At 47.2% G+C, this 19,787-nt stretch overlaps 1 protein-coding gene across 3 annotated transcripts; it reads left to right on the top strand.

Moving 5' to 3' along the window:
* The first annotated feature begins 659 nt into the window (after window positions 1–659).
* marf1 (meiosis regulator and mRNA stability factor 1) lies at window positions 660–16,975 on the top strand. 3 transcript variants are annotated; one of them, XM_076038020.1, is made up of 27 exons: window positions 660–784; window positions 1,305–1,517; window positions 2,077–2,325; window positions 3,121–3,280; window positions 3,446–3,660; window positions 5,019–5,136; window positions 5,221–5,393; window positions 6,356–6,889; window positions 7,400–7,554; window positions 7,667–7,828; window positions 8,484–8,670; window positions 8,785–8,963; window positions 9,075–9,155; window positions 9,244–9,483; window positions 9,629–9,748; window positions 9,855–10,033; window positions 10,130–10,350; window positions 10,434–10,576; window positions 10,693–10,826; window positions 10,924–11,126; window positions 11,657–11,884; window positions 12,547–12,786; window positions 12,875–13,126; window positions 13,562–13,622; window positions 13,795–13,896; window positions 13,990–14,109; window positions 14,549–16,975. In XM_076038020.1, exons 2-27 carry the CDS (start codon window positions 1,359–1,361, stop codon window positions 14,725–14,727), a joined length of 4,794 nt encoding a protein of 1,597 aa, XP_075894135.1. In that variant the 5' UTR covers window positions 660–784; window positions 1,305–1,358; the 3' UTR covers window positions 14,728–16,975. The 3 variants fall into 3 exon arrangements, with proteins under 3 accessions (XP_075894135.1, XP_075894121.1, XP_075894127.1); XM_076038006.1 differs by having other exon boundaries at window positions 2,077–2,985; XM_076038012.1 differs by lacking the exon at window positions 6,356–6,889 and having other exon boundaries at window positions 2,077–2,985.
* Window positions 16,976–19,787: the final 2,812 nt, after the last annotated feature.

The raw sequence follows: 19,787 nt of genomic DNA, 5'->3' as shown, positions 1-19,787 counted from the left end.
ATGATGTCAAGGTAAACTCACAGAACCTTGGGCAGATCCACACGTCTGGGTCAGCCTGGATACATGGCGTTTATAAAAAAAATTTTTTTTACATGTATGCAAATGCTTTTTTTTGGATGCAAATTAAAACAGAAGATTCAATTTTAGCGACTCCAACAAAAACTGCACAATTGTTGATATTTTGTGCCAAGAGATGCCTCTAGATTGTTGCGCAATGTGAAATATTAATGTAACAAACAAAGCTAAAGTATGCAATGCACGTGTTGTATTACATTAAGGAACAGTTGATGAGGCTTCCACAACACTTACAGCAGGAAGCTAAATTATTAAAACTGAGGTCACGGCACTGTGGTTGAAAGAAAGGGAAGTCCTTACTGGAAATTGTGAATTAACGCAGCGTGTTCTTGTACAGCAAACAATTGATATATGCATATAAAACAGTAATAATACGTGTTCACACCAACGAAATCTTTAATTTATTTTCCGGTCTTTGTTTTCGGTGTTTTCGGTCTAAAATCACAGGGATAAACGCGGGCGAACTGATGCAATTTCTCCATGGCACACATTTGTAGTTATGCTTCCCGGACAACGAGCGGCAGTACAGCAAGAAGGAGCGAGAAGGAGTGAAGAGGAAGTCGAGGACAGTATTTTTGCGACAGCTTGGCGCACTTTTCGGCAAAGGCAGGTTACAAAAGGTAGGGTTCGCGGGAGACGGAAAGGAGGGGGAGCGGAGCGGTCCTTAGAGGGAGATGTAAAAGTCATATAAAAAAAAACAACGTCCCAGGTAACTTATTTGCTATTTGATTGAGGGGTTTAATATATGTCATCAAGTTGTTACGATCTTACATTGGCTTGCTCGTGAAGTGGCGTCACTATGTGTCGGATAAACAAGCTAACAAACGGTGTCCTTTGTCAATTCAAATGAAGTTGTAGCCCTGTTCGAGCGGTTGAGAAGGTTTTTTTTTATCCAAGTTGCGAAAGTGGACCAGTCAGCTGACCCACTGAGTTCACCGTTTGGCAGGCTGTAGTAGCCGCCAAGTCTCCGTAAACATTAGTCGGCACGTACCGCTAGCTTATGTAACGTGAATGTTGATCAACATCCTGCCCGCGTTAAGTAAACAAAACCAAACTTCGTTGGCCTTTAAACAAGATAAGGCTCCAATCCCTCGGTTGATTTTTTTTTAATTATCTGCTAACGGGGCTTGTGGACGGTCGTTGTCGCGTGAAACCACACCTGCTCCTTCTCCACTGACGTAACTGCAATCAGCCAGCGTCAACTTCAAACTTTCGTTTCCGCCTTTCAGAAAGCATGAGAGAGGAAGACGATGGGTTTACGATGAGAGACCTGCGCGGGTTGTATGATGGACGGAGTGGAAAATGAAAGGTACACATGCACCGCCAGACACTACCCATGGCTCAGCCAGCCCGAACCCGAAGCCTCGACTCTGCTCTGGAAACTCAAAGACTGTTTCTCCGCCAGCGAGACAAACTCACTTCGTCGCAGCGGAGATAAAAACGTGAGTAGTTGTGTTCGGTTTCCCTTATTCGTGGAAATTCTAATGAATTGGTATCAGTATCTGATTATTCTGTCTGGCCATATATGTTTGATGTAAACATCTATCTGGTCACATTAGCTTCGGTGAGACTTGTGAGAAAAGTTTTTTTGGTTTTTTTTTTGGCATGTTACACAGCAGTGCGAGTTTTCCTTCTTTCATGGCATTGTAAGGATGATTGCTGTGAATCTGTGTGTTTCTCACAAATATATTAAGATGCCAGTGGGAAGACAGAACAGCGTCTACTTAACTGCCATATGCTGTCCTCAGGATTTTGTTTTAGCAATGTCTATCCATCCATCTGTCTATCTATCTATCTCTATCTAGCTCTATCTATCTATCTATCCTTGTTTACATTTTGATCCTGCACAGCAAATTTGGTTTCTGTTTGGAAGAAAATCATTTTACCCTCACTGATAAAGAATGTATTAATTCAAGAAAGAAAATGACCAAATATTATTACCTAATATAATTTGTTTTGTTTGTCCCCCCCGCACCCCCCCCCCCCCTTTCCACCACCCAGTACCAATACATGGACGCCAGAAAGACGGTGCTGGAATTAAAAGATGTCCCTCCCCCACCCCCACACCATGCGTCCTCCTCCCAGTCATTGCAGCCCTTCCCTTTGCCCCCTCTCCCTTTGCTCCCTCCCTGCTTGCCTCCCGCTCCTCATCTCACGCAAGATCCGCACCAACAACCACCACCACCGCAGCCGCCGCCGCCGCCGCCTCCGCTAACCGCACAGCACCAACAGGAGGGGGCTAGCCCCAAAGTAAGCATTTGTCTTCAGTGTGACTATTGCAGAGCTGACGGCTATGGGTTATCAGCTGGCAGAGGTGTTGTCGGGAGCAGTAGCAAGGCGGTGGGTGTTGGCTCGGTGTGTATGAGCCTGAGCTCCGTGGGATCGCCGGCTAACGGCGGCACCCTTGCCAGATCTGGGCCTTGCTCTGCAAGCTCGTCAGTTTGTCACTATGAACACAGCGTGAAGGGACTCGGAGGGCAACTTCTCACTCCTTCGCCCGCTCTCGCTTTCAAACCTCAGCCTCCTTCTTCTGTCGCTACCTCTCAGCCTGTTTCGTCACACCCTTACCTCACCTGCTGCTCAGGCGTCCTTCACGCTTACCCGCCTGTACCTCCGTCTGTACCCAGCCTGTTCACCTCCTCTGCCCCTATGGCCCCCTCCTTGCCCTGCGTCTCCTCTGTCCCCGCTTCCATGAGCGCCTCTTGTTTGGCCACTGGCTACCCCGCTTGTGGCGTGGACTGCTGCCTGTCAGCCAGAAGATGCCAGAGGAGCGCGCACGGTGATCACCCCACGAACACTACCACCACCACAACCTCCTCCGCACACTTCTACTCCAATTCTATGCACTTAAATGTAGGACACACTGTTTGTGTGAAGGGGGCGCACTGCTGTCAGGATTGCATGCTGAAGGTGGGTAAAGCCTTTTTTGTGTGAAACTTTCATAAATGTGCCTGGATGACTTAAGTCTAATAAATTAAGAGTGGATTTGAGTTTGTTTTGAAAGGTTCTTGAATTGATTTTTACTTTTCCTTTATCACTATTCAGCCTTTAAATGGTCTGGCGAGTGAGTCGAACAGTGTTTGGCCCGGTATTCCACTTCCCCAGACTGCTGCTATCCCGATCCCCATCTGCAATGGTTGTGGCACCTCCTCTGATGGTATGATGCTCATGTCATCAAGCCTCAGCAAGACTGTCCAGAAGTATGGTTAGTAGCACCATTTTCATTTCAGTGTTGGCATCAAGTGAGGAGAAAGTTGGGTGAATTGGGGGGGTTTTGAAAAATTCTGCAGACTTGTAAGTATAAACCTTAAGCTCTGATTGCTTTTATCACTCAGATTGTTTCTTTGCTTGATGCAAACTTCTCCACCAGGTTCTCCAGAGTCCAGTGTTCCTGAAAACCTCCCTCCAGTGGGCGTCTTCTGGGACATTGAGAACTGCAGCGTGCCCAGCGGACGCTCCGCTGGGGCTGTGGTCCAGCGAATTCGCAGCCGCTTCTTCCAAGGCCATCGGGAGGCAGAATTCATTTGTGTGTGCGACATCAACAAGGAGAGCAAAGCTGTCATTCAAGAGCTCAACAACTGCCAGGTATCTCCCGAGCTGTGTCTCGTTTTCTTTATGTTGAATGTAAGGGATTGTGTCAGTCAGCATCTGCACGCTGTAGGCAGGTTTGAATAAATAGGTAAACAACTAGGCTCAATGTCTGTTAAGTGTTGTGTTGCGTTCTAGTGTTGCTAAACTATACAAGTTTACTTTGCAAAAGAAATCACAACTGTAGACCAGAAATTGTTGATGTTGCTAGATTTTTAAAGTGGTCAACGCTGTCATGCTTGGCACACGTTTTTAAAGGTCCAGTGTGTAAAATTTGGCTTGATTTATGATTTCTATATTGGTTGAAACTTAACATACTGCCCATGAATAGATTCATTAATTGTATACTCTCAGTACATTAAAAGCTTTTTGGGTTGCCTACCCTTAGAATGTGTTGTGGAAAAGAGTAAAGATACTGATGCAGAAATACTGAGTAAATAAGCTATTTAATGAACAAGAATAAATGATCGGAGCTCCGAGACACAAGCACAGTACAAACAACCAAACAGATGCAACAAGTGCAGGCGCTCAGGTGAATGCCAGTGCAAGTGCAAAGAGATAAGGAAGATGAAGGTCCTTTATACCTTGGACCGGGTGGGGAGAGGATAAGGAAAGGAGAGGGGAGGATGAGAGGAGACAAAACAAAGCATATAAGACTAGCGGAACAGATTTACAGCTCACCCTGGCGGGACAAGAGGAGAAGGCTGGAGAAGGTCAACCAGAGATAGGGTCAACCCCTAATGTCCTGCACAGGGCAATCATGAAATTCCACTACAAAAGACCTAATAGATGTGACGAGGCACAACGGATGTTCACATGAGTTGCAGCATATACAACAAGGTGAATACGATGTGCACATGTGTAGCAGATGACAGAGGACTCATATAAGGGTAACTACAGGCATGGACGCCTGAGCGTCATGTGCACTACTTGTGGTCACTACATGATGGCCACATGGCTATACTATGAAACTAACAGATTACATGCACTAGTAGTGATCATATAACATATGCTAAACAGAAGAAAAGAATAACACAAGAATACTTATTTTCCATTACAAATGTTTATTATGTATATAGGAATTGCATCTTTAGCTAGTTAGCTGCCATCTTGCGTCGCCATTTTCTAAGGAAGCCGGCCTGACAGTGGCCTGCATACGAAACGCGCTGTCAGCCGGGCTTCCTTAAAAATTTTACACACTGGACCTTTAAATGCACGTCCACAAATCAAGGCCAGAACTCTTTCTGCTCTGTGACTGACGGAGTTTCCCATTCACCATCTGATAATCTCAATGGGCTGATGCTGGAGTGCTACATGGATTGTGTTTTGTTTTGTTTTTGTCTTTATGTCCCCAGGTTACTGTTGCACACATTAACGCCACAGCCAAGAATGCCGCCGATGACAAACTCCGCCAGAGCTTGCGTCGCTTCGCCGAGACCCACGCTGCACCCGCAACTGTCGTACTGGTCTCCTGTGAGTCTGACACGGCTGCATCATTGTATAAATGCAGAGAGAAATCAACTGCGAACACGTAAGGATTCCAATTATTGTCCACAGCCGACGTGAACTTTGCGAGCGAGCTGAGCGATCTGCGCCACCGCCACGGCTTCCAGGTAATCCTCGTCCACGGCAACCACACGTCCTCGGCGCTGATGCAGCACGCCAACGTCCACGTGGCCTTTCAGGACATCACCGCCGACCTGCCGCCAAGAATGCCTGTCAAAGTGCAGGTAGGTCCCACCAGTCCTTCTCTCTGACCTCAATGAATATTTTCCAAATCTCTCTAGAATAAATAAATAAGGTGAGTAAATGCAGTCAGAGTCGGCCTAGAACCATAGTGGCAGAAGTCCTCCTGGTTCTCGTCACTTAAATCAGTGCCTTGAATAATTGTGTTTTGAAAAAAACCTGTCTAGGTATGGCTTCAACTTCGAGTATCTTTAACTGAACCTAAAGGTCCTTGCACACCGGCAAAAGGCGAAGCGACGAGAAAATGCAAATTTTTCGCGAGCAAATATTTTTTAAGCGCGATGCGAATAAGTGTATAACATTCGCTAAGCGAACAAAGTTTGGGGCTCTTTCTGTCGCGCAATGGAGAAACAATGGAGTCGACTACATTCTCAAGTGATGATGTCCTGGTGATGGTTGGATTTAAGAAGAAAAAGAAGGAATAGAAGTCTTTTGGTTCACCCAGTATTGTTGCAGCCGTTAAATGAAAGGAATGACTTTCGTGCTTAGAACCCTAGTTTACAGTGGACATGTGTATTCTGCTTATTGTATTGCTAAAATGTTTATGATTAGTATTATTGTTGTTAGTATTATTAGTTTTTTCTGTCTTGAGAGGGCGTGTTGTGTGCGTGAGGTGGATATATAGGTCAGGTGATGAAGCGGCAGTGCAGGTGGAAGATACGAAGCAGTGGTTACAGTCTTTTTTTTGACCACATTATTTAAGTTCCTGTTGCCATAAAACATTTTTTTCCACTTTCCTTTGAATGTGCTCATCATTTAGAAAGCTTTTCGGAACAGATTTTAAGGAAAGAATAAAAGATATGATTTTTTTTTTAAAGTCCGGCAACCGAGAAGTTTTGTTTTTATTCGCCTAGCAAATTCACTCCCGGTGTGTAAGGACCTTGAGACTTCTTATCCATCAAGTGAGAATCAAACAAGACAGGGCCGCTGTCTCTTCCTCCCTCAGCCCAGTTTCAACCTCCTCTATGTGCACAACCTCCCCGCCAACCCCGATAAGAGCCTGTGGAACTGCGTGAAGCTCAGGCTCCGCCGCCTCTCAGACAACTGCGGTGGCAAGGTGATGGGCATGTCCCAGGGCACGGCGGTGCTCCGCTTTGGCAGCCTCGAGGCGGCTTCGCGCGCCCGCAAGCGCATGGAGAACGAGGATGTGTGCGGTCACCGGATCAGCCTCTCCTTCTCCCCGCGGCCCCAGGACGACGCGAGTCCCGTGCACGCGCCTCAGTCTCGGCCCCTCGACTCGCCTCACTCGCTGCCCCACCACCACCACCACCACACTTTTCAAAACCAGGAGTCCGTGTTCGATCTGGCCCCTCCCATGCCCTCCTTCCCCTTCTCACCTCTGGAGAAACCCAGGTCACCTAGAAGGCCACGGCGAGCAAGCCGTCCGTGCCAGGCTGTCGGCCCAGTGGCTGAACGGCCCTACAGCCCCAGGAGGGGATGCAGTGGGCCTCCCGGGGGTGTTCCAGCCAAGCCCCATCAGGTCAGCAGACTCGTTGGTGCGATGCGATGTGGTGCCTGCCCCTCCCTCCCTCCCCTCCGCCGCCCTCCCTCCCCTCCGCCGCCCTCTTGTTTAAATTGTCCCGCCGGCAGTTTGTCCCATTGCTTTGCTCGACTGTTTGTAGCTGCTTGCTAACCCTCTGTCTGTCAGCATTGTGCAACACGCATGTAGCATATAATGACTGCGGTAAGTTGTGTGTGTGTGTGTGTCGGCTCTGTGCTGCAATGTGCTTCGCTCGTTTGCTGTTGGATTGCATGAATTAGTGATTTACTTTTTTATGCTTTCAATTTTCTCCTGGCTGTGTTCTGTGCCGACGTCGCTGCTTTATCCATAATGGACCTCGCTGTCCCAGTCTGTCTAACCCTTCAGGTTACTCTGTCCCTGTCTGTGAGGCAACATGTGGATCGGGCTGCTTCATTTTTGAATTAACGTCCCTCATCAAAATCAGTCGGCCTCCGCGTTCTAAATGTCTGCCGCCTCTGTCTGATCCAGGAGGCGAGCAACGTAGAGGCCAAGCCTAGGCTGGCCTTCCACCATGCAGAGAGGGGGCGCTATTGCTCCTCTTCCCCCCACAGTAACGGCGAGTCGCCGCTGCCAGAGCAGTTGTCCAAGGCTGGACTCACCGGGGAATCCGCGTACAGAAGAAGGTACAAACAGAAGAAGAAGAAAGCGTTCGACTCGCCGACTCCTCAGAGTCGCGTACGCGTACATGTGCTCATCTGTTTTGTTTGACACCTCCCTGGCTGCCCTGCTGTGTAGAGGAGAGGATTCAATCCCCCGCAGTGTGACAGAGTCCCCGACAAAGTCCAAGGACAGGAGCTCAGTGGAGTTCCAGATCAGCACACCGTCGGCCTTCAGCAAGTTGGACCTGCACAGGAACTTCAGCCCTCCTGTCCTGTCTCAGGGCTCCTGGTCCTCCAGGTAGCATGTTTGCTTTCAATGTCATTATTATATATTTATTAGTGATGTCCGATTCCGACTTTTTTACCGATATCCAATATCCAGTTGTTGTCCAAACCCTAATTTCCGATACGATATCAACCGATACCGATATATGTGGTTGTGGAATGAATACATTATGGCTAATTTATATTGTGATGTCCTGCTGGATGCAGAGATAATGATAAATGTAACAATTTCAAGGTTTTCCAAATAAAAATAAATATTCTGGTCAAAATAATATTCGTCAGTTACGAACAAGCTAGTTTGTTAGCAGCCAGTGAAACCACTCTGCTGAAACATGCGCGCCGCTTGCTGTTCTGCTTCGAAGCGCTTTGATGACATCATCAAGCATAGTAAAGACAAGTAAAGTATTATTTACTATTTAGTAATACCAGGAAATTTGAGGAATTAATTCTTTGGCATGACTACTAAATTCGTAAGAATTTTTTAAAAGTAATACTTGTATAATATTTTTCCCCCAATATTTTCTGATATTATTTTTTATTGCCTTTATCGGCCGATAATATCGGAGTTCCCTCACATTTATCATTGTATAAAATCCCCTAACTGGCATATTGAACAAGGTGAATGTTGATTTTACTATGACTTTAATCCCTACCTACTCTAATGACAGGAGCACCTCCCCCTGCCTGTCCAGCCGGTCCTCGCCTCTCCTTGCGACACCCCGCAGTCCGTGTCCCGAAGGTCCTTCTGAGCCGTTCTCTGACGGGGCCGAGATCCAGGTGGCCAACCTGGACTACAGAATGTCACGCAAAGACTTGCAGCAGACCCTGCATGACACCTTCTCTCGATATGGCAAGGCAAGGGCCGGTGTTCATATACAAATCAAATGTGTCCTGGATCATTCCTTTTCCTTATTGTTGTTGTTAAATAAATATCCTAACTTTTTCTTTTTTTCAAATTGTTGCGTCTAGGTGAAAGCCGTGGAGCTCAGCCCTCACACCGACTATCAGCTGAAGGCCACCATCCTGATGTCTAACCTGCGACAGGCCATTAGTGCCGTCAGCGGCTTGCACCGCTACAAGATCGGATGCAAACGCATTCAGGTGTCCCTGATCACCGGCTGCAGCAACAAATCTCTGGCCCTGCTCAGGTGTGAATCAAGTGATGCTCTGCGTAGCCGAGACGCCAACTGCTACCACCTGAAAGACGACGGTTGGGTTTTGTTTTCCGTGCTCAAATTCCAACCTTATCCACTCTGCAGCACGGAGATCATGAGCATTCTTCAGGACTCGCCTGCCAACTGCCTGCCCCTCTTCAAGTTAACTGAGATCTATGAAAAAAAGTATGTTGTGTCTAACTTAACACACGAGGTGCGTGTCCTCGCCGATGCTCGTCCCAACACACCTGATACATTCTTTGCGCCGCTCCAGATTTTCCCGCAAGCTCGCTGTGGCGGATCTGTACAAGCTGCCAGAGGTCGTGTCCGTGCGGGAGCAGGGAGCGTCGCGCCTGGTGTGTCTTCTGCCCAGCAGCCAACTGCGTCAGAGCCCGGTGGGATCGTCCCTGTCCCAGGAGGCCTCCTCGTCAGCCAGTGGCAGCCCCGTGGTGTTCGAGGAGCTGGAGTACCACGAGCCCGTCTGCAGGCAGCACTACTCGCAGAGTGACTTCAGGTTGGACTCGGTGCACCTTTTATTGAAATGCACATTTTTAAAACGTGGACATGGAAAAGTCGGTTCGGCACCGTCCCTCTGATGTGGTTACTGAAACAACTGACTGTCTTCAGCTTCCATAGTGATGCTTATTCTCCATTTTCAGTGAGGCCGACTTCGACCCAGACTCCTACAAAATACCATTCGTCATCATGTCTGTGAGCAATTTGGCCTCTGAGGTCCACAGTTTGTTGCAGTCACACGAGGGTTCGCTTCCGTTACTCAGGTGACAAAAGGCTATTTATTTATTCATTTATTCATTTACTTATTCAATTTTTTGAAAAATTAACTCAAAAATAAATAAGCCAAGTAAATCACATATTTCTTTGCAGTTTTCCTGACTGCTACGCAGCATCATTCAGTCCAATGCAGCTGGGCAATGAGACACTAGAGGGCGGCATTCCCCTGGAGCACCTCATCACCTGTGTTCCCAGCATCACAGTCATTACGGCTCAAAATGGCTATAAAGTCATTAAGTTGATCCACAGCAAGCCTCAAGCACCAAACTCTGGTAAACCTGTTTAAAACAAAACATCTTCTGTTGGTGACCTGCAAACACACCGTGGTTCTCTTCCCATCCTAAACACTCACATCTCTGCTCCTGCAGAGCCGTGGATCCAGCGCTGCAAGAGTCCTGTGGGGAACCCGCAGCTCATCCAGTTCAGCAGGGAGATCATCGACCTGCTGAAGAGTCAGCCGTCCTGCATCATGCCCATGAGCAAGTTCATCCCGTCCTACCACCACCACTTCGCCAAGCAGTGCCGTGTCTCCGACTACGGCTACACCAAGCTGCTGGAGCTGCTGGAGGCCGTGCCACACGTGCTGCAGGTATCCAGAAGGACAAAGTTTACTCGCCTTGTTTTTGTTTTATCATTCTGCTTATGATTTATTTATTAACCCCTCTCCTGCAGATTTTGGGCCTCGGTTCCCGGCGGTTTCTTACTCTCACCCACCGAGCTCAGGTGAAGCGCTTCACCCAGGACCTGCTGAAGCTGCTGAAATTTCAAGCAAGCAAAAAAGTTGCAATCAAGGACTTCATGCAGGCATACCACTGGTCAGTCGCTGCTGTCTGGTTTTGGATTTTTAGTTTTTGTAATTCCGTTTTCTTATGAATTTGTCTTTTCAAGTCATTGGTGGTTTTTCATTAATTTGTTGTTGTTCTTTCGTCAGGTGCTTCTCCAGAGACTGGAAGGTCGTGGACTACGGCGTGTGTGACCTGATGGACCTGCTCACGGAGATCCCCGACACCACCATCACTGTAACTCATCAGGACACAGACATGGTCATCTCCATTCCCAAGAGAGGTCTGTTTAACGCCGTTTTTTTTTTTGTTTTTTTTTGACTGGAGTGACTCCGATATGATTTCTTGGTTGGTTAAGCGCGGCCCGTACTTCCCCGCAGAGCGCACCGTGGAGGAGATGGAGCGCACCAAGCAGTTTGGAAAAGAGGTGGTGGATCTTCTCCGCCACCAGCCCCACTGCCGGATGTCCTTCAATAAGTTCATCCCGACCTACCACCACCACTTCGGCCGCCAATGCAAGCTCAGCTACTACGGCTTCAACAAGCTCATGGACCTGTTTGAAGCCATCCCTGAAGTGCTGATGGTGAGTGTGTGTATCCGTATGTGTGTGCGTGCTGATGTCAAATTAAAGCTTAGCATGCAAAGTCTCTTTTTCTATTCTTTTTTTATTATATTTTATTTTAATTTTCAATTACTTACTAAACACATTTTCCCACCTCCAAACAACACTAAACTAAAATCAAACAAAGACCGACAATATTTATGACAAACAACAAGCAAAAACCAACAACACACATCAGGCACAGGAGCGCAACCTCCATATCTTTAGATGTGGTCATATATGTAAAATACAGTCATTATAAATACATAAATGTCTGTATTATAATAAAAGATAAAATAGATAAATGAATAAAGGAAACGCTTAAAGCAGAAATAGCCAAGTTATTTTTCCCCATGTAACTTTGATTTGAGTTAATTTATTCTTTTCAGTGCCTTTGGTCCTTTCCGTATTCAAATAATAACCCATTTCTTTTTTTTTTCCCAGTGTGGTAACCTAGTGCAATGTGTCTTTTTTTTTTTTCCCTCCCTCTCTGTGTGAACCTGCTCGTCCAGGTGTTGGAGTGCGGCGAGGAGAAAGTGCTGGTGCTGACGGAAGTGGAGCGAATCAAAGCTCTGGCGGCTCAGCTGGTCAAGCTGCTGCGGGCTCAGAGGAGCTCCAGCCTCCCCGTCAGCCAGCTGCTCTCCGAGTACAACAAGACCTTCGGCTACGGGCTGCGCCTGCAGGACTACGACGCCAGCACCCTGCCGGCGCTGCTCGCAAAGCTGTGCCACGTCGTCAAGGTGACACAAACCCTGGCCTTGTCAAATGGGCGGTGTGGGAGCGAGCTTCAGAGGGAAGGAAGGGCCTGAAAGACTTGTTTTGATTGGATCGGGGAGAGAACTGAACATTTCATGTGACGTGGATCTGTTCTGCTCCGTTGCCACTACAGTTGGTCAGAGAAGCCGTTAAACACGGATACGCAGGTGGTCAGAAACCATCACGTGATTGATCAAAGATCATCGCAGGATGTGATATTGCCTGATCAGCACACAGGTTGTTTTGTTTTGTTCACCCAGCACCTGGATACCAGGGCGCTGAAGAGAAGGTGTACAACCAGTTTTCAGTTTGTCATTTGTTTGACCAACCAGGACTTTTTAACACTTTTTGTGTCACTTCTTTGGTTGTTTGTATTAAAACAAAATCTCTGCCGCAAACCAGTGCTGTGTGCTCTGCGTGGAAGCTGCGAGCGAATGAAAGGACGCAGCCTGACAACACATACAGTTGTTCTATTGGTTGGTTTGGGAAAAGAAATATTCTTCCCCTGTGAAACCAAATAAAATTCCATTTGGCTTAGACCCGTTTATTCTGATTGAGGTGTTCATATGGAGCACAATTATTGAAAACAATCGCAATATTTGGCTCCGTCGGTCTCATTTCACCGGCCTTCTCTCTCCGTCTGAAGGTGGTGGACGGCTCGGAGGGGTGGGAAGTGCAGCTGATCAACAGGAAGTCGCTGCGCTCGCTGACCTCCCAGATGCTGGACGTGCTGATGTCCCAGGAGGGCAGGCAGGAGGCCGGCAGCGTCCGAGTGGATGAGCTGAGCGAGCGCTACCTGCAGCTGCACGGGGCCCCGCTCAACCCATGTGAATATGGGTTCCTGTCCCTCAGCGAGCTGCTGAAGAGCATGCCCTACCTCGTGGAGGTGAGGAGGAGTTGGGTGGCTGCTTCTCTGGAGATTCTCTGGAAAAACCCTTCATTCGCTGTGGTTCATTTTCTCCTCCCCCTTGCAGTTGTACCACGAGCAAGGTGACGAACGCGACGATGACGAGGCCTCGAACGGCTCCGGTGGCGACGAGCGGATCAGGCTGACTCAGCTCTACCAGTTTGCCCGCAACGTCCGAGCCCTGCTGCACACCTACCACTACAACCAGATCTTCCTCACTGACTTCCAGGCGGCCTACAACAAGTTCACGGTCTGCTCCCTGGACTCGCGCTCCTACGGCTACATGACCACCGACGAGCTGCTGAGTGCCATCCCTCAGGTCAGTCGCACAATTCAGGACTCACACTCGCACTAGACAACCTGGCTCGGGGCTTAGATTTAGGCCCCGTTTCCACAAAGAAGGCATTATTTTGAAATTGATCATTTTCACATTTACACGAAGCCGTCTTCAAAAATGTCCATGTCTACACGGAAACGGGGGAAATGTGACATCATCGATTCCAAAAAAGATTGGTTTCTGCATTTACACGAAGCCAGACCAGGCTTTCCCGCCTTGGAGAGCATTTTCAAACATCTGCAGTTTCAGTGAAATTGTCGGCTTCATGTGACCGCAGGGCCGAAACGTTGTGAAAACCATTTTCAGAGAAACCCATCTTAGTGTAAACAGGCCCTTTGGGTCTTTGAGGCGTTTACAAGCTCTGACTTAATTGTATTACCGGATCTTGCCGATTCCCTGATTTCTCTGTCTCTACAGGTGGTGTGGATCAAAGGTCACGGCCGCAAGAGGATTATCGTGCTGAAGAGCGATATGAAAGGTAGCTACAGTGTATGAAGGGGATTGATTTCTTGATGTAATGCTTATCATTGATTGGAGCAAAGACTAGAGAGCTCTGGTCTTTTCAACAGACACCACTTGAGTTCATTAGCAGTGCCTGGCCAGTGATGAAAACACTGCACCGTGCTAAATTCACTTCTGTTTTGATCCAGCTAAAGGAAGCTCCGCCCCCAGCAGCCCTCTCACCACAGAGAGCACGGAGAGCCCCAGAGACAGTCCCGTCGGCAGCAGCCCCTCCAGAGCCCAGAGCCCAGGTCAGTGCTGGCCCCTCCCCTTTCCCCCCTGAAGGTTCCTTACTGCTTCCCCTACTGAAACGCTAACATTGTGGCGTCCTGCTGAATTGCCAGGCGAAGACGCATCAGCATCAAGCGTGTCGCCGGTGGACCTGCTCTGTGGCCCGGTGCCCTCCTGCCTGCCGTCACCTCAGCTCCGCCCCAACCCTGCAGACGCCACCCAGCCACCTACAGGTTGCTTTGAGTCATTACATTACATCATTGTGTATGTAGTGTTATTTCTTAAAACGGGATGAATAGAATTGTTGTGCCGTGCAGCTTTAAAATGGACCCTGCTCACAAAACTTGAGGAATATTTGAACATTGCATAAAATCTATTGAAAATTAACTTGAAAAGTTCATGCCACCGGGATTTTATTATGAGAGAAAGGCATTTTAGAAGAAGCACGCAGTTCACTGAAACATGGTTTAAAGTCATCATGTGACGACACCTGCTTTGATGTCGAAATATGAACGGCATCATGAAAAGCAGGAACCAGGACAGTTCGGACACAGCAGACACTGTTTCACTATACAGTTGGACATGTCCATTCAAACATTTAGAAAAAGATCAAATTAACTTCACCTGTAAAGGTTATGATGCATTTGAAGTGTCTTGTGTCTTTGTCTCTAGATCCACAGAATGATGCCGGCTTGTCTGACCCGCCTGAGCAGGACGGCACGGCCGCGGCCACCAGAGGTCACCTGACCTCTGACATGAATGCCGCCGCCACCACGGGCAGTCCCGGCAGACGAGGAGCCCGCAGCAGAATTAAGATAGCAGCCAACTTCTCCTTTGCAGGAGGTCCCTGAAGTACCCACACTTTGCCCCAGCAGTTTACACATTGGTGTAACTCTAAAAGTTAAGAGTTGATCAGCTACACTAAGAACACACACACACACACACGTGTAACCTGAGAGGAACAACTCCCGTCTCCTCTTCTCTCCAGCGGGATGTTGCAGTTTTTCCGTTTCTACCTTCTCGTAGCTCAGCGGCCGCTTGGCTTCACATTCGCCACTTCCTCCTTCTGTTCACCTTTGTCAGGCTGTGACTTTGACCTTGCAGATCTCCTGCAATACTTTTGATTTGCCAAATGCAACGTCCTGAACGTTTGTTTGTTTTTAACCTGGGGGAGTTAAATCGTACTTTGCGCAAAGTGCCGCCTCAAGTCAACCTCATTGAGAAGAGTCGGAACCAGAACTCGACTACTGGGAGGTTTTGGTCCACGTTGCCACGAGCGGCGCTCCACAGTTTTGTTCTTCCAAGTACATTTGGGCCTAATTTGTAGTGAAGCCTCAGACTCGGCACGCCATTTAGTTCCCCGATGAAGGCGGGAAAAGCGGAGGTGGGGCGGCGGGGGAGGGATTTCTTGAATACTCCAGCCAGCAGTGCGCTTGGATGAAATGAATTCAGCTGTACTTTGGTTTGATCCAGCCAGCAGTCGGTCAGTTGGTCGGTCAGTGTGTCCGTTTGGTCTTGGCTCCGTTTCCTGTCGGCGTAGGAGCAGGTTTACACTAAGGAAACAGGCGGCGTGAAATATGCATGGTGTGCATAAATTACTTAATGTGTGGTGTAAACCTGGTGGGCTCAGGAGGGAGCTGACGACTGCGTGACGACTTCTTTGAAAATCTGTCTTTTAGTTCCGCAGGAAGATTTGGCATCAGCGCTCAACCGTGCAGTTGCAAAAAAAGTGAAAATAAATAAATAAATAAGGCTCGGGGGTGTTGTTCTCTCCCCTGTGACTGAGCCTTACTGCTGCTGCTGCTGAGTTGAAGTGTTTCGACTGGAGCGATGAGAACTCCTGACTTCCTTTTCTTCTTTTCTTTTTTTAAAGACCAGGTGAAGGGTAGTGAGTTTTTCAGGGCTTTAGAGACGGTAGTGGGCGGAGGTCGGCTCCCTGCGGAGCACCATGGCTGATCCTGGAAGCCTCCTGAGCAGTGTGACAGACCCTCCAGAGGCTCTCTGGATTCTACCGGGCTTTTACAATGGCTTGTATTTGCCACGGTCCCAGCAGGAGGCGCCACAACCCTTCCCATCCTTGGCATTCCACCACGGAGTTTTTACTTGCCTACTTTTGCTTGTTTCTCTTGGTTTTTTTTCTTACCTCTTTTCCTCTTTCTCTCCTTCTCGAGTGTCTGTAAGGCTGCTGGTTGACTGGTGTCTGTCAACTGACTTTGGCTCCATTCAAAGTTCAGCTGAGGACGAGCGCCGTACATGTTAGCAGGTTGTGGTTTTGCATTCCGGCAAATATTTCAAGAATGGGTGAAAAGGCCCATTTTGTGTCCACGTCAGTTTTTGTGCCCGTCTGTTTTTTTTGTGTTTTTTTCTGTCTCTCTTTCTTTCCTTCTTTAGTATTTCATTTTGTCCTTAACAAGGAAATGGAGAGATGGCTCACAATCAGCTGGCGCCAGTGTCTGAAGTCTCTCCTGCAGTCTCTTAGCGACTGCCTGAAGGAAAAAAAGAAAAAAGAAAAACAGTATGATGGCATACACACAACTCTGAGAAATTAAGTTGGAATTATTGGTGCTGAAGAGAGAATGTGTGACGCTCGTGATACATGTACCAATTTACCATTTCGGCAGTGAAAAAATGAATTGAATGTGCTTGAAAGTGAGCGGGACCCCTGCTGTGGCAGCTGACTGCGCTCAATGCCTTCACCCCCCCCCTCCCCCCACCCCAAGTTTTCTCTGTTTGGCTTTCATCACTGAGAAGCAATAGAGCTGTTTAGATTATGCACTTCTGCATAGGTTTGGTTCATGTAATTAGTTTATGGCCATTAAAAAAAAAAAGAAAGAAAAGGAGTCGAACTGAACTGTATTCTTGTCTTAAACGTCGGCGTCTCTTTGTTTTAAATGAACTTTCATATTTCACTTTGCACAATAGTTTGTCTTTATGCTTAACCGTGTTCTCAAACTTCTGTCCTTTTGCTTTTCTTTTTATCCATTTGTTTGTTCACCTGGCCTACAAATGTCTCTATTTGCCTTTGTATTGCACATGAAGTGGTAACAGTCTAAATGTTGTTGAAAGGACCAAAAAAATGAATAAACCTCACAAGCATTACTTCTGCCTCTCAGAATGTTTTTTGTTTTTGTCTGTTTGATTGATAAGGAGACAAATTATACATGTTAATAAATCCTATATCCTTATTCGTTTTATTCTAAACTCACCGTTGGTTCTGTAGTTGCAGTCGCTGTGGTCTCGACCTATGTTGTACCATTTGTTGTCGTTCTTCCCATGACTTGCAGGCCTCTGGTAGGCACCGCTGTCTTGAACCCTTTAACACTTGGCCCATCCTGGTACGGGTACACACGGGTATCAAAATGCACCAGACAACATTTCTGATTATAGTGTATAGGTCACATAAGTTTTCATTAAGGCTGCACTATGATCAACATTGAGGTTTGTGATGGCGGCCGGGAGGAGGAATTTCCTGATGCGGCTGCTCATCATTGCGTCCACCGTATTGCTGCAGGTTTTAAGGGCTTCCAGGATGTGGAGAAGATGTGAGGGTTTGGGTTTTCTTTCAGTTGGGTGCAGCTTGGCACGACTCCTCCTGCTGGACTCGGTCCAGATCAGCCCCAACAACGATGCTATTTCTGTTTGCCAATGCGAACACCCTCTCCTCTTCACAGCAGGCCACTCAAAGAGCAGAGCGCTGGCCACCACCATCTGGTGCTCGGAGGAGCCCAGCAGATGTCTAATGACCTCGGCCTCCTTAAGAATGCACATGGACTGTCAGACTTCCCGTGCACCACCTCCTCTCGATGCTTCTGGTCCAGTTTGTTACTGCGTAGTGCACTGCGGTAGCTGGAGAACATTTCTAACTGGACTCCTGGAGGTTTGCTCACTACGGACCTGCTCCTCTTCTTAAAATCACACAGCCACCTCCTCAGTTCTGCAGAAGGGTGTCTTCAGTCTACAAACCCCTTCAAAGTTTTCCTGTATTCCACCTCACTTCTTTCCACATTTAATCCAACAACTGAAGACTCGTGGGAATATTTTTCTGGGAAATAGCTGTAGTGTTTGTCAGGTTTCACCCTTCTTTTCTTTGGACTTTTTAAATGGGAGACTTTCTATCCTGCACGTCTTCAAAAAGCCTCTGAAGTTCAGATGTCTCCTTCAATCTCTTTGCCGACTGCCTGAAGGCTGCTAAGATATTGGAAAAAGCAGCTTGGAGGGATTTGTTTGATTTATCAATGCCTGGAGAGCAGTTGCTTGTATTAAATGTCTAGATTTAACTTTTGTAGCCGGCAGTATCGGGTTTTATGAGGCGGAGCAGACCTCTCACCTCGAACGCTTTGTGTGCCCGTTGGTGGTATGGAGACCAAATAAATTCTGAAAGATGCTCTTTATTTAAACATGTATATACACTTTGTATCGATTCGTTTTCTGCATATTTGCTCAGTATTCAACACATTTGCACCTTCATGGATTGACTACTACAGAAGTTATCAGAGGGAAGGTCAACTTGCACTGGGGCAACACTAAACAGGAGTCACTAGAGTCATTAATGCACTCAAAACATACACAGTCTATTACAGGCATTTACAAGAGAGAGTTGCATTCATTTCCTGTTTTTTAACTTAAAAAAAAAAAAAAAAAAAAGCAAGAGCCTAATTTCAGAAGATGTGTGTTGTCTGCAGTGTCTATCTGTTTTACAGTGTGGGACGACAACACTGACAGTTGGAGGAAGTGTTGGTGACACTGGCGAGGGAGTGATTCAGCTCGGTCTTAACTGGTGGTGCCTCACAGGTCAGGATTCAGCCCTCTGGGGTGGAAAACACTAAGGAAAATAATCTGGTTTGCTGCATTAATGTACTAAAAACGGATGTTTGGAAAGTTGACTGTCACTTAAATTGTACCTTTTGCATGGTTGGATTTAATCGGATTATTCCAGAGAATTCCTTATCCTTAGAGCAGCTACATGCGAAAGTTTCACCACTAGATTGAAGTCGTGGTTCTCCGCTGCCTGAACATCCAAAACAAACCAGTGCAGACACGTCTACTGGCATAACCAGGATTGAACCTCCCACAGGCCAATGGGTATTTAATAGGACCATCAATTTCAAGTGCTAAAGTAAATGCAGCGCAGTGAAAGTGAGAGCACGTCCCTCTGGGTTCTGCTTCCGGCTACAATGCTTTTCATTGATCTTGTTAACTGGTGGAGCCAGTATTGGTGTTTTTACTCATCAGACTTTGGGTTCTAATAAAGTGGATTGTGTGTGTAGCTCCTTAAAGTGAAGCTAAAATGATCGTGTTTCACAGCTACTAGGGAAGGACATGTGGTATCTTTTTCGTCCATGAGAAAAGTCTCTACACAGCACGACTTCAGAATGTCTATCTCCATATTTTCATTGATCTAATCTTGTTTTTTGCCCTCAGGAGTGGTGCATTTTCAAAACAAGAACACAGTATCACAAAGCAGCAGCTGATGCTTATCTGTGTGATCTTGATTCATTTCTCGAGCACTTTTGATGGAATTGAGGCACCTCAACTTAAGCTCAATGGCGAAATCTTTGCTCTGTGGAGAGACTTGTTGGTTTAGTCACAGCTGTGGGCAGCAACTGACACTTAATGACGCTCGAGGGGAGCCATAATCAAATTAGCTGTGAATGAAAATAGCCAAAGTGGAACAGCCCACCCACCCCACCCGACTGTCAGTCATATAAGTGACTATATTTTCTGAACCAACACTTGGGTTAAACAGAGATGCTTGTGGATCTGCTGAAATGGGAAAAAATAAACAGACCAATGTGATGGGGCGATGACTGGCAGGCAGTTTCTCCTCTTGGCAGATGGGACACCTCAGCACTTCACCGCATGGACGTTGTGCTTGAATTTCTCTAAATGTTTGCCATTGCGTGCTTCTACA

This window comes from Nelusetta ayraudi, unplaced genomic scaffold, assembly GCF_046127955.1.
Source record: "Nelusetta ayraudi isolate G7.1 ecotype Tasmania unplaced genomic scaffold, CSIRO-AGI_Nayr_v1 ptg000004l, whole genome shotgun sequence".
In the NCBI taxonomy this organism is placed as follows: Eukaryota; Metazoa; Chordata; class Actinopteri; order Tetraodontiformes; family Monacanthidae; genus Nelusetta; species Nelusetta ayraudi.
This window is presented reverse-complemented; position numbering and strand designations above follow the sequence as displayed.

Bases quoted from the DNA above. Each gene is read 5' to 3' on its own strand.
- marf1 (XM_076038006.1), top strand. From the start codon at position 1,359: ATGATGGACGGAGTGGAAAATGAAAGGTACACATGCACCGCCAGACAC. The intron at 1,518-2,076 runs GTGAGTAGTTGT...TCCACCACCCAG, and splicing joins GTCGCAGCGGAGATAAAAAC to TACCAATACATGGACGCCAG. The intron at 13,127-13,561 runs GTCAGTCGCACA...CTGTCTCTACAG, and splicing joins TGCTGAGTGCCATCCCTCAG to GTGGTGTGGATCAAAGGTCA.